Source organism: Trypanosoma rangeli (assembly GCF_003719475.1).
Source record: "Trypanosoma rangeli strain AM80 chromosome Unknown Tra_15.4_contig_00423, whole genome shotgun sequence".
NCBI lineage: Eukaryota > Euglenozoa > Kinetoplastea > Trypanosomatida > Trypanosomatidae > Trypanosoma > Trypanosoma rangeli.
The window spans coordinates 1648-14463 of record NW_021706169.1 but is presented as its reverse complement, the minus strand read 5'-3'; the positions used below and the strand labels follow the sequence as shown (position 1 = coordinate 14463).

At 54.3% G+C, this 12816-nt stretch overlaps 5 protein-coding genes across 5 annotated transcripts, besides 12 other annotated features; all 5 read left to right on the top strand.

Annotated features, from left to right (window-relative positions):
* Positions 1 to 376, top strand: TraAM80_08501 (60S ribosomal protein L7a; the record flags this gene model as incomplete). Its single annotated transcript, XM_029385251.1, has 1 exon — positions 1 to 376. A coding segment is annotated over one exon (376 nt), but the record flags the coding sequence as incomplete, so codon positions are not given.
* A 347-nt stretch (positions 377 to 723) lies between these two features.
* Positions 724 to 750: a microsatellite.
* Positions 751 to 901: 151 nt separating this feature from the next.
* Positions 902 to 927: a microsatellite.
* Positions 928 to 980: 53 nt separating this feature from the next.
* On the top strand, positions 981 to 1682 carry TraAM80_08500 (putative QA-SNARE protein; the record flags this gene model as incomplete). The annotated part of the gene is made up of 1 exon (XM_029385250.1): positions 981 to 1682. One exon carries the CDS (start codon positions 981 to 983, stop codon positions 1680 to 1682), a length of 702 nt encoding a protein of 233 aa, XP_029234904.1.
* A 496-nt stretch (positions 1683 to 2178) lies between these two features.
* Positions 2179 to 2202: a microsatellite.
* Positions 2203 to 2485: 283 nt separating this feature from the next.
* Positions 2486 to 2519: a sequence feature (GA-rich).
* Positions 2520 to 2939: 420 nt separating this feature from the next.
* TraAM80_08499 (mitochondrial carrier protein) lies at positions 2940 to 3923 on the top strand (the record flags this gene model as incomplete). Its single annotated transcript, XM_029385249.1, has 1 exon — positions 2940 to 3923. One exon carries the CDS (start codon positions 2940 to 2942, stop codon positions 3921 to 3923), a length of 984 nt encoding a protein of 327 aa, XP_029234903.1.
* Positions 3924 to 3972: 49 nt separating this feature from the next.
* Positions 3973 to 4017: a microsatellite.
* An 18-nt stretch (positions 4018 to 4035) lies between these two features.
* Positions 4036 to 4087: a sequence feature (A-rich).
* A 196-nt stretch (positions 4088 to 4283) lies between these two features.
* Positions 4284 to 4363: a microsatellite.
* Positions 4364 to 4749: 386 nt separating this feature from the next.
* Positions 4750 to 4802: a sequence feature (A-rich).
* Positions 4803 to 4936: 134 nt separating this feature from the next.
* Positions 4937 to 5000: a sequence feature (A-rich).
* Positions 5001 to 5051: 51 nt separating this feature from the next.
* TraAM80_08498 (uncharacterized protein) lies at positions 5052 to 7124 on the top strand (the record flags this gene model as incomplete). The annotated part of the gene is made up of 1 exon (XM_029385248.1): positions 5052 to 7124. One exon carries the CDS (start codon positions 5052 to 5054, stop codon positions 7122 to 7124), a length of 2073 nt encoding a protein of 690 aa, XP_029234902.1.
* Positions 7125 to 7140: 16 nt separating this feature from the next.
* Positions 7141 to 7160: a microsatellite.
* Positions 7161 to 7179: a microsatellite.
* Positions 7180 to 7221: a microsatellite.
* A 1130-nt stretch (positions 7222 to 8351) lies between these two features.
* On the top strand, positions 8352 to 11249 carry TraAM80_08497 (uncharacterized protein; the record flags this gene model as incomplete). The annotated part of the gene is made up of 1 exon (XM_029385247.1): positions 8352 to 11249. One exon carries the CDS (start codon positions 8352 to 8354, stop codon positions 11247 to 11249), a length of 2898 nt encoding a protein of 965 aa, XP_029234901.1.
* Between the last annotated feature and the right edge of the window lie 1567 nt (positions 11250 to 12816).

Sequence of the window (12816 nt, the reverse complement as noted above, 5' to 3'; positions counted from 1 at the left end):
GGTGACCCGCACCATCGAGAAGAAGACCGCGCGCCTTGTGATCATTGCGAACAACGTGGACCCCATCGAGCTGGTGCTCTGGATGCCCACGCTGTGCCGCGCCAATAAGGTCCCGTACGCGATTGTGAAGGACAAGGCGCGCCTCGGTGACGCGATCGGCCAGAAGACCGCCACGTGCGTTGCGATTACAGACGTGAACGCCGAGGACGAGGCTGCTCTGAAGAATCTTGTTCGCTCCGTGAACGCACGCTTCCTGGCCCGCAGCGACGTCATCCGTCGCCAGTGGGGAGGCCTGCAGCTCTCGCTGCGTTCACGTGCCGAACTCCGCAAGAAGCGTGCTCGCAACGCTGGCAAGGATGCCGCCGCCGTCGTGTAAAAAGAGGATACTTGCTCTGGGCAGTTTACCTTTTTTTCTTTTTTCTTTTCCTTTGATAGCCATGACCATTGTTCATTCTTTTTGCTTTTGTTTTTCGTTTAACATTTGGCATTGGCATGTGCTGGTACATGTGCTACCCTCCTCACGTTTCCTACTTCCACGCTGGGGGGAGGGGGGAGGGGTGGATCCTTTTACTCCTTCAATTGCAGTACAATAATATGAGGCGTGCTTGTTTCGGTTTGGTTCTTTCTCCCTCTGGTTCTTTTTTTTTTGTTTTCGTTTGGGTGTGCAGCGGCGTGGTGTCAGGGGTCTCGTGCGGGAGCGGAAAAGAAGTCGGAGCTAAAGGCAAGGAGGAGAAGAAAAAGAAGAAAAAGGGGGGCTCAGGCGAAGGGAAGGGAAATAAGGAGGTAAAGTGAGGCCAAAGGTTGCGTCTGTCAGGTGGTGATTAGGGGAGTGAGGCGTGGCGGAAGGGGAAAGGCGGCATAAACGCAGGACTACATCAGCTGAACTGTGCCCCACACGCATTGGTGCTGCTGCTGCTGCTGCTGCTGGCATTGCCGTAGGAGGCTACAGGGGCAATAAGTAGTACGCAGAGGCAGGGACCATGAAGAGTGCTCTCACCATATTAGCAGACGAGATCAATGAGGCGTTAGCCCAACTTTCAAAGGCGACGGAGGCTGTGATCATTGCGGAAACATTGCTGGAGAAGAAAACCGCGGAAATTGCGGCACGCCCCATCATGCGAGAGGCTCGTGGCAAAATAAGTACCCTGCGTGCCGAGGTGCGCCGAACGCAGGACCCGGCTACGCGGGCTCAATACGAGAAAATTTGCCACGAGGCAGATGGGAGGGTGCGTTCCTTAGATGGTGAGATGAAGCAACAGATTTATCCAAAGCGCACGGTGCCACGGGAGAAGACATACACGGAGTGGAAAGAGGAGGAGTTGATAGGAACCGGCGGGCCAGATGGGACGGGTTTTACAGACTCTAAACAGGTGCTCCAGTCTGCCGTAAATGTGCAGAGGGACGCGATAATTTCTTTAGAACGGGCAGAGCGACTGCAGCACGTTACAGAGGAAGGAGGCCATGAAACCCTCAAAACGTTGCAGCAGCAGGCTGAGCAGATGTATCAGGTGGATGAGGGGCTTCAGAACCTGCACGGAGGACTTGATCGCGCGGCACGTGAGATAAAGTGGTTCTATCGCCAGTTGGCAGGTGATCGGTGCTTTCTTTCACTCTTTGGGATATGCGTAGTGGCGCTGGCAGTGCTGGTGTTTGTGATGATTTACAAGAAGCGGCACAAGTGAAGGGCGTTGTATGCAACGCCGGCAAGGCGCCTTCTTTTTTGTCTTTTTGTTTCGTGCTTCCCGCTTTCTCTTTTCCCCAACGCAGCAGCACCTCTACGGGAGCAGGTATGGCGTGCAGGAGGTGGAGGTGGAGGAAAGGGGGATAATTGTATTGTTTTTGCTTGGCTGTGTTCTCTACAATTTTTCCTTTTTTTTTATTTTATTTAAAAAAAAAAAAACTTTACTGTTTTTTTTTCCTTCAGTTCAAAAGTAGTATCATTACTGCTATTATTATTGCCTTTATGTTGAGCCCCATGTGAGTGGAAGCGCCCAACATGTAATGATTGAAGCGGTATCTCTTTTGTGAGCGTTTCCTGCTCACCCACGCACAGCCTCTTTAAATATGCGAGTGGACATACATGCGTTGGGTGTTTCTGTGTGTGCATTGCATTTCACTGACTTTGGGTAGGTGCATTGCTCGGCTTGCTTTGCCTTCTCTCCCTCCCTTTTTTCCCTCTGTGTGTGTGTGTGTGTGTGGGTGCTGGGCCTCAGCTGTTGCCGCCAGTGCTTTTTGCTACGTGCCTGCGGAACGATGCGAAGTGGGTGACGTGGGGAATCATGCAGGCGTGCTATTTGGCGTCCGCCCCACTTGTGCACGCAGGCCCGGTCGTTGCCGTCCGCCGACCACAACGGCCGCAAGCAATGAAACCAGCGAGGTAAAGAAACTTTGGGGGAGCTTCTGGACCCTTCTCCTACCAAAATAGAATAGAGTAACTCCTTCTTGTGTTGCCGTTTTTAATGGCTGCCGCGCGTCTGTTGTCTTGCTCTCCCCTCTCCACTCTTCACTCTCTCCTCTCTTTTTGTTTTTGTTTTATTCTTGTTGCCATGTATTTGTGGTGTTGCGTAGCCATTTTCTCTCCCTGCAGTTTGTTCTCTCTGCGTGGTTGGAGAGGCACGAGGAAGGGAGGGGGGGCGAGGGGAAAGAAGGAAACAAAACACACAACACGGAAGGAGGCAGAGGTTGTGTCGGAGGGCGCACCGCGCCGGGTTGTCTGTGTGCGGGCGTCTAGCCGGCTGCTGAGGGAGTACAAAAGCGGGGCGAGGGACGGACAGCAGAGGACGGGGGAGGCGTGCCAAGGCGGCAGCAGGAAGTCAGACAGGGCAACAGTAGCAGTGGGAGGGCGTGAGGGGCACAGCGCGGGCGCCACTTCTTCCTCTCTCTTTTCTGCGTGGTCGTCTTCACTTTGTTGTTTGGCGCCGTAGGTGAACAACCCACGCATGGCGGATACCAACCCGCCGTCTCCGCTGCGAGGGGAGCAGCTGGGATGCGACGAATGCCCTACGCTTCCCGCGGGGGGCGCGTTAGCGCCGGAGGACTACTACGTCTCGGTGGAGAACATACAGCTACTCTGGCTGAGCGGCACCATCGGCCGCACCATCATTGCCCCTCTTGATCGTGTAAAGTTCATCCTGCAGTGCCAAGGTGAACTACAGCGACTAGGCACATTAGATGGATCGTTTCGCGGGGCGGGGCACTGTATGCGTCACTTAGCCTCTGTTGAGGGCTACCGTAGTTTTTGGCGGGGTAATTTGATTCAGGTGGTTTCCTTGCTGCCAATCACAATTGCACAGATATTTATCGCACTCCCCACGCAATCCTTTGTATTTAATGCCTGCCCGCACTATTCGGTGTCGACGTATACCGTCTCACTCTACGCGGCGCACATATCTGGTGCGCTTGCGGCGTCGATGGTCTCTTACCCACTTGACTTCGCGCGGTTTAGGCTTGCGGTCGACGTTAAACCATTCCGTGGTGCCTCGTACGAGTACCGCCACAGTTTGGCATTTTTTTCTCAGCCCATACTGAGTGAAACTCCACACCTGCTCTACAAGGGTTTAGGCCTGTACGTGTTTGGTAGTCTTCTATATCAAACTGTTCACAATGGTATTTTGAAAGTTATGGAGCCGTTCGTCCTCCCTGAGACACCTGATAGCAGCTATGGCACAGTGGCAGTCCAAGTAGGGACGGGCCTCACCGTGTCGGCGCTCTCAACACTCTGTCTTCACCCCATAGATACTGTGAGGCGGCGCATGATGATAGCGGCAACGGAAGACGATCTCCGTTATTCCTCAAGCATGCATTGTGTCCGCCACATTGTGCGGACGGAGGGGCCGGCGGGGTTGTACCGCGGGGGCCTCTTTGCCCTGGTAAGGATGGTGGCCACAACGGCGCTATTCACGCTAGGAAGCGTCACAAGCTGAGCGGTTGTGTGCGTCGCAAGTAGGGGGCGGCACACGGTCTTGGCAATCGGTGTGTGTGTGTGTGTGTGTGTATGTGTCTGTATGTGTGTGTGTGGGAGGGAGGCAGAATAGGTGTTTTGTTTGTTTGTTTTTTTTGTCCTCCTTTCCTTTTCGTTATTGTTTTGGTGGTATTTGTCTCTATGCGAGGGACGAGAGGGAATTTTGTAGTGGATGTTTCGTGGATGGTGCCCAATCACGTACTATATGCAAAACTAAGGGGGGAACACGTGGGCGGGTACGGCAGCGACATCAGCAATAAGCAGAGGGAGAGGTAAAGAGTGAAAAAGCAGAGGCAAAAAAAAAAACGAGAAAAACGGCAACAAGAAAGAAGGAACGAAAGAATAAAAAGGATGAAACGAGAAAGCAAATAAAAAAAGAAAACAAAAATAACGGGAAAGAAAAACGGAACAGAGGCGACGGCGTACATCGGGCCTGTCGGGGCTGCAGAATGGAAAGGAACCATATGTGTCTGTTTGAGATAGAGAGGGCTGGAGTGGGAAGAAGAGAGAAGGGCTGAGAGTAACCTTTTATGGCTTCTCTCTAGTCGCCGGTATCCGTTTGCTGACGACTGGAGAAAGGTTTGAGCGGTGAAGGCCTGTGACGCTTTTTTTCACATGTGTGATGCATTCGCAGGCATGCCTGCATCTGGATGGCGTGCTCCGGTGCGGTGTACCGTGGATGCCTCTGTGTTTCTCTCACTCTCTCTTTGTGCCTCTCTGTATTTTTATTTTTATTTTTGCTCTTGCTCCTGCTGCTACTCTTGATGATGATGATGACAAGGTACCTGGTTTGCTTTACTCCTTTTTTTCTATTTTTCCTTCTTGTTTGTTTGTTTGTTTGGTCTCGGCTTTTGAACTGATTTTCCTCCTCATGCCTTTGTCTGTCTGACTCGCACCCCGTTTCAGGCGTCTGCAGCGGGTGTGCGCCTCTTTCTCTCTGCGTGCAAGTTTATTTCTCTACGGTCGCTCACGTGCTCGTTTTTTTTTTCTTTCTTTCTCTCGCTCCTTTGCCCTGCATTCCTTTCTTTCTTCTTTGTTTGTCTTGGGAAGGGGAAGTCGCCAGACGAGGTGTGGTGCTCACGCGCAGCAAATGAGCCGGTGGAATCGCACACCGCATGGGCGCTCTGCGGAGGTGGAGGACTCAATCCATTACCTGCGACGCTATCTAGGGGACGCTGCGCCTGACACCCGGCAGCGTCCCGCATCGTCCACATCTCAAATGGGCAGCGCCGTGGCTGCAGGGGTGCTGCCGGCCTCCGTGGTTCACGGCGAGTGGGGGACACGGCGCACGCGAGGAGCGGTCTCCCCCGGCAAGTCACATGATCAAACACCGACGTCGGCACGTGCGCCTCGTCACGGAAGCGGTGATGGCGGCGGTCTCAGCCGTCATCCATCTTCCCCGCTGCGAGGAGAGGAGTTTCTGCACACCGAACAGCACCGCACACCGCGGGAGCAGACAGCACGGGATGCAACCTTCTCCTTTCATGAGCCACTGCGTCTGCAGTACAGCTCCACTGTCTCTGACCCCTCTGGGCGACCTCCGCTGCCGCACCATCAGCAGCAACAGCGTCAGGATGCGGCCGTGGCCATGAAGGGCGCGTCCACTGGCGGGTGGGAAGGCGCTTCGCCACGCCGCAATACCGCGACAACTGGTAAAGAGTGGCGGCGAGAGGCAGGCGGCACGGACCCAGGATATCAGCGGGACGCTGTGAGGCACTTGGGGCGAATTAACGGCGACTTGCAAGACAGGTTGGTCCTTGACGCGGATGCATCGCAATACGACCATCACTACCCTCACCGCCGTAATCACGGAACATCCCACAGTGAGGGATTGGTAGGGAACGACACATACTACGGCGACGGTGTCGAGAAGAGTGGGGAAGGTGAGGAGAGAAGTCACACGCGTGGGGGCAAGGCACCCCCGACAAATCGTGACACTAGCTCACTCAAGGGAGGCGGTGTAAGTCAGCATCGTACTCTGGGGAGTGATCTTTCCCCTGATGATAGGTTGAACGCGTCTGTCACAGCGTATGTGGGCTCTGGAATGCGTCAGTCCACGTTGAATGGATTACCGCCATCATCAGGGAAGTTGCCCGGTGAGAGGACACACCCGCAGGACGTGTTTCCGTACCCAAAACACGAGGACAACTTGCGGTCTATGCTTTTTTACTTGAAAAATAACTATGCCCTCGAGCCACAGGAGTCTCTTCGCGGCATCGAAACGATGACGCCGGAGGACGTGCTGGATCTTGTGCAGTGCTTCTATGTTGATGCCTACCGCGCCGTGCGACGTGCGAGGGATGCGGCGGGTGTGGGTCGTGCCGGGTTTACAGAGCAGGATCCTCCGGTGGATTGCGTGGTGGGTGCACTCAGCGACAGTGAACTGCCAACAAGAACAAGAGAAGTATCTGAGGAAGGGATGGAGGCGACGGCACCTGTGCCGCTCCCACAGTCATTGCCACCGTCCAGCAGCCAGATCCAGCGCGCCACATCCAGACAAACACCTCCACAGCAGGTATGGCGGCCCCATGCGGCAGTGGCCAGCGGTGGCGGGGTTGCCGCTGGAACGCCATCCGGTCGTTCTCATCCACCACTGCAGTCCCGTACACCGCTGGAGTACCTGACGTCTGAGGGCGCCAACGCCAGTGCCCTGAGTGGGGGTACTCTGCTTTCTATGGAGCCCCCGCACGAACCCGGCAGCGGCATCATTAAGCGGCCACTGAAGGAGCTTATGCCACTTCTACGCCGTGGTTCGACACTCTGCAAACACGTGGAAGATGGGCGCCCGCACATGCGTTTCTTTCGTGTGGAGGATTATCTTGGGGAGTATCGCGGGAAGGAGGTGCTTACGCCGCACTTGGTGTGGTACTCCACCGCGAAGGATAAAAAACCCGTCACGGTGTTAAACCTGCTTAGTCTCCTCGGTGTGCATATCCTTCTTGCAGATACCAGCGGCCAGTTTCTCAAACTGTTTCGGCGCAAAAAAGGGATCGTTGTCGACCACAGTCAGCGTCCTGTCGCGCGAGGCATGTGCGTTGTCTTTCAGTTTGAAAGCCGCGATGTGGCCGTGTCATTCCTAACGGAGGAGGATCGGCAGGTTTGGGTGGGCGGCATGATGGGCGTGGTGGAGAAGAACAGGCTGCTGGCTCCCCGCCTTTACTAGTGACGCGTCTGGAGGCAGAAAAAGGAAAGAAATTGAAGAGAGAGAGAGAAAGAGACTGTGAAAGTCAAGAAGAAAAAGGAAGGTAAAAAAAAGGAAGGTGCGGAGAAAGATACCATAGACGACCCCGCACGTGGCAGCGGAGGGTGTGTGACGTATGACGCCGCATTCCCCTGGCAAACCGCCGCTGCTACTGGAGGTGCTGGGTGTTAGGCGATGATCCGCGGAGGAGGAAAGGGAGTCGCAGGGCGAGAGATGCTCGTAATTCCGTTGACTTCTCTGTTGCCCCCCCCCGGCCAGGTTCACACTGCGCTTCACGCGCTGTCTTTTTCCCTTCCTCTTTTCTTGCGCTTTGAGCGCAGCTTTCAATGTGTTTTTTTTTTGTTCTTATTTGTAGTTTTTTTTTCCCCTTTCTTATTTCTTTCTGCTTTTTCTTCTGTTACCTGCTTCACTTTGGGCCAGAAGCGGCGCACAGGCTTGTTTCTTTTTTTTTTTTGTTCTGTGACTGACTGACTGCTTCCCCCTACTCATACTGGCATCTGCAACGCGGGCCGATTGTGCGAGACAAACGGACACCCCGGGCGAGACGGAGACCGGGTGACGTGCGGGCGGGAACACAGGCAAGAGGAGGACCCCCATTGTCCTCAGACAAGCAACACCGCGTGCCGGTTGTGGTGGCGACGGTCGCGCAGTTTACGCTTGCGCAAACCCCTCATCTCCCTCCCCTACGCGCACGTGGAGTGCCGAATTTTTGACGGCTGCACACGGCAGGGGAAGTGCAGCGACATCAACGGCAGAAGAGCCAATTAACACGGGACCCAGCGGGGGGATAAGGGGATAGTTTCGTTTGGCGTCGCCTCCTCCAAAGGAAGGAAGAAGGCACGTGGATACATCGGTGCTCAAACACATACATACACATATATATATACACCTTTGTGCGTAGGAAGGAAGAATAGTAGCAGAAGCATAGCAAACACTCTGAAGAATCGTGGTATTTAAAGCGTAAGATTAGTGGGCTGACGGCAAGGGGTGAAAGGGACTTTTTTTCCGCTTTTTTCCTTTAGTCACCTCTTCATCTTTCACTGCTTGCGTTTCCAATTGGAGCGCGGCGACACGAAAGCAACCGTCACAACGGTGAGGGGGGAAAGAGGAAACAGGGCACTCCCGCATACGTAAAATACAAAAAGGGACAACAACAAGATCAATATCGGTGAGTAACGTGGCAAGCACATGGCGACACCCAGTTCCTTGACATCGATGCTTCTCTTTTTCTGGGACCGTGGGGGGGATGCAGGTGCGACGAAGGACGACAAGGAAGGCAATGACGCCTCTGCGTCCTTCGTGGATGATTTGTCTCTGGAGGAGTTTATAAGCCATGTGTATGGAACCACTCCGTATGGGTCTGGCGTCAACAAAACATTGGGGGAAGGGGTATCCTCACGTGGCACTCAGGTCAGCATCCTCACGAAATCTAGGCTTCTCTGCCCATTTGAGTGGATCTTTGCCTCCGCTCCCTCCTCAGACGCCACAACGGGTTGGCATGCCCTTAGAGTTAACCACTTTGCGTCTATTCTGCATACATGGAGCCAAATAAGCGCCAGCCTTGTTTCTCCCACCGCGCGCAAGGGCGTAAGTGTCAGTTTCTTTCCAACCAACCTGTCACATTGTATTATGCCCTTTTCAAAAGGTCACTGCTGCAATGGCGTTTATCATGAGGTGCGTGCACACATTCCGATTCATATTGTCTATACGCCCTTGCCAGAACGTACTAACGGTGAAGAGCAGGTAGAGTCTACTGATCTTCATGCTGCACTGGGGGAGTTTTTGCGGTCTCGTCGTATGTGCGCGCGTCTACTGCGCAAACTCATTCACGACGCATGCTTGAAGCTGATGTCTGATGCTGGGTGTTCTGTTCTCATATCCACCAGTGATGATGTACTGCAACGCGTAAACTCTTTTCCCTCTCTGGGAGACGAATGCGTGGATGAGGAGATGCTTTGTTGCGCCTGCGGATGCATCAAGAGGGGCTTTACACCCGTGCATCATTTTCTGTTGCCTTTGGGGACTGCCTTGGAGCCCCCCACGTCCATTGTGTTTAAGGTGGGGATAGAGGACAATGAAGCCCCGCTTGGCGTTGTGGCAGGAGAGGAAGGCAAAACCGCTGAAGAGGATGAGGTGAGGGGAAGGAACGTTACAATTTTGATACATACAGTTGTGCGCGCCACGCGTGCCCGCACAGGTGATACACCGCGCTGGAATTCAGACATATTGGCGTATAAGGCGCTGGCATCACTTCTGCCGGTGCGGTTTGCTGTGCAGGGGGCAAGCATGATAGAGGTGGGCGAGGTAGGCGCAGACGGTCGTATTTGCGCCTGGTCGCAACGCACCGGCGAGGTGGTATTTAAGGCGGGGGAACAGATGCAGGAGACGTGGGAGCTATTGCTGCCGTCACCGAAGCCCCTCTCACCGTGCGTGGCAACGGGACCGACAACGGGCAAGGTGAAGACGCAGCATAACCCCTACTGCATGCTCACACGGTCCTTAACCTCTCACGAGTTCCACGCCGTAGACAGTCAAAATTTTGGGAGCGTCAAGGACGAGGACAGCCGCAGCGTGAGTGAGGAGCTTAGCTGCAACGGCAGAAACTCCTTAGTGCAGGATAATAACAAAGACGGTTACCCCATCTCAAGCTCTTCTGAAAAGGCTGGCGAGGAGGTGGTGGCAGAGCCCTCCGCGGAGGGAGGGGAGGAGGAGGAGGAGGAGGAGGAAGAGGAATTCTTCCTTGATGAGACCAAGCAGACCATTCTATCATTAATGCAGGAACTCTTGGAGTGCGGGCGGCAAGGCATGGAGCTGCATCAGGGGCTTCAATGCCAGTTATATTCTCTGCTGCTTCAGTTTGTATCCGGGACGGATATACCGCCACAGCGCAGGAGGAATCGGGGAGGCAGCAGACGCGACGGTGAGGACGAAACAGGGGCTTTAGCATTTCTTTCTGCATTTCTCGGGACAACCGCAGGGGGCGAGAGCGAAGACGCGATACTTCAGCAGGCCATAGAAACTCTGACAAACTGTGGGTGCAGGGGCAGCAGCAGCTACGCCACCTTTGACGACTGCGTCAAGGGGGCGGCAGAGGAGATTCAAGCACTTGAAGAACGTTTGCGTGCCGAGCCGGTGACAATTGTAAGCGTCAGTAACGACGGAAAGCAAATTCGAAGCGGCGTCGCAGCCACAAAGCATGCACGGAAGCGAAAGAACGGCGCTTTCCTCTTTCTCGGTGGAGCGAGAGGTCTTGCGCTGGAAGCTCACAGGGCCACCAATACAGCGAGCAAAAGAGCGCTCGACAAGAACAAAGACGACAATGACGGCACCGGCGTTGTGCTGCGGGGCTCCTCGTCAGCGCTTGCGGAGGTACGCCAACTCATAGACGACACGCTTGCAAAGCTGCGGGCAGCGGTTGCATGGGGGCGCCAACGGGTCACGGATCTGTGCTTCACTTGCCAGCTGTGTCAAGGGGTACTGGCTCCCTGCCTGGAGGCCCGCACAAACCTTGTGAAGGCAGAGAAGAAGGCACGCTCTGGCCTGGAAATTGACTACATTGTATCCTCGGAGATCGCACGGGAGGCAATTAGCGGAACAAGCAATGCAGCGAGCGAGGCGGGGGGAGTGGAAGAGGAAGAAGAAGAAGAAGAGGCAAGCGAGATGAGGGGGACACCTTCAGCTGAGGAGGGAACCTTGAGAGATGCGACTGCGACGGGTGCGGAGGTGGCAGCTGTGGAGCTTGAGGGGCAGAGCGGTGGGGTAGAGGCAAGATGGCATGAACGTACGGAGAGAGCGGCCACCACCCGCACCTCTTCCGCGTCCTTGGTGGCATCCACCGCAAGAACAAAAAGACGCAAAAACGTTGGCGCACCGAGTGTGCGGCGTCCACAGTCGACGACCTCGCAGGAGTCAGCACCGCTACTTAGTCTGCTGTCGAAGAGACGCAGAAACGGCGGTGTTGAAAGGGCAAGGAAGTCTCTTCCTATTCCCGCTGGCTCCTTGCCACAGAAGCAGGTTTTGCACATGACCGTGTTTGTATTTATGATTCTGTGTGGGTTGGGCATGGTAGTTTTCTTGTTCCCGTGAGAGAGAGATAGAGAGAGATTGAGAAAGAGAGATTGATAAGAGAGAAAGAGAGAGAGAGAGAAGGAAAGAGAGAGAGGGAGGGAGGGGTGGATGGGGAAACTCACGATGTTTTTCTTTGTGCTGTCGTTATTCTGCCTTTGCCCGTCTTTTTTGCACGTCTCTGCCTTTTGGCGGTGGCACGAGCTGCGCGTTGGGGCGTGTGACGATGCGGGCTGCGGAGGGGAGGGAGCGAAGGGGCTGTGCATGCACGCGGACATGAGCATCCATATGAAGCAGCAAAATAAGCGGGACAAATACGGAAGGAAGGTCTCGGGAGGGAAGGCAATGAAAACAGCAGCCAATAAGCAAGCAAGGAACAACGGCCTTGGAGACGGGTGAAACAACGGGGTTAATTAAATGTTGTGGTGTGTGTGTGTGCCCGTGCAGAGGAGGTGAGAAGCGGCGGGGGAGGGCCAGCTGACGAGGGGGTAAATAAATTAAAAGCAAAAGTTTGATTGATGTGCGTGCGTGTTGTTTATGTCTTCATGGCCTCGCTCAGGAGGTGCTTTGCGCCTTTCTTTTCAGGGACGCCACGTTGCATGTCACGGCGCAGCACTCGGGAGCGAGCAGCGACGCCCCGCCAATGCAAGCAAACAAGCAATAATAATAGTGATGATAATACGCAGAAGAAAACGCAAATCGAAGAAAATACCATGTTGAAGAGCAGCGTGCATGCAGTTTTCGTGTCATGTTTGATTTGCCTTCTTCCTCTCTCTCTCTCTCCCCCACAGCAGTCCGCGTACTCCACTGATAGCACGAACTCCCTCCGCGCGGGGGGGCTCCGGCGGGTGTGGTGGTCCCAACAGCCACCACCCGCGCCCCGGAACAAAAGAGAAGGAAAAAAAAAGGTGAGAATTTGCTTCAATGTATGTGTGTGTCTGTATACGTGGCATCTCCGCGTTGACGTCACCGCATTTTTTTTTTTTTTGTGTACTCACTTTCTCACCCTTTCGTCCCATTTTTCCCACTGTTTCCCTCTTTTTTGTCTTTATTGTTCCTGTTTGAGTGCGGTGCGAGTCTTTCTTCTTGTACGCTGCATTTTGGGTCGTTTTGTCTCGTTGGCCTGCTGACGTTACCCTGTTTTCGCTTCTTCCCCTACAAATCAAAACTGCGGCGTGAGAGGAGACGGAGGTCTTTGCAGCAGCGGTATGCACGAATAGCTGTAGCTGCCTGTTTACACCTCGAGGCGTGTGCATCTGCGTGTGTATGTGCAGGGCAAGACGGTCAAACTGGCAACACTGTTGGGTTTTCCTTCGTTGCTGGTGTGTGGTGAGAGGCGAGACAGGCACAGACGCAGCTGCACACTGACCCTCCCTTAAGGACATCCACGCAGATGCGCACGTTTGTTGTTTTTCGTATTCTGCTGATCGCGTTACTCACATGAGATTACTTGAGATACGGCGTTGTGTATGTGCGTCCATGCATGGCTCTGTGTCGTTGCGAGACCCACGGGACTTCTCTCCGCCCGGTCTTCTTCTTGCCGCCGGGAGCATTTATTTGCCTTACCTTTTTCTGCCACTGATTTGAT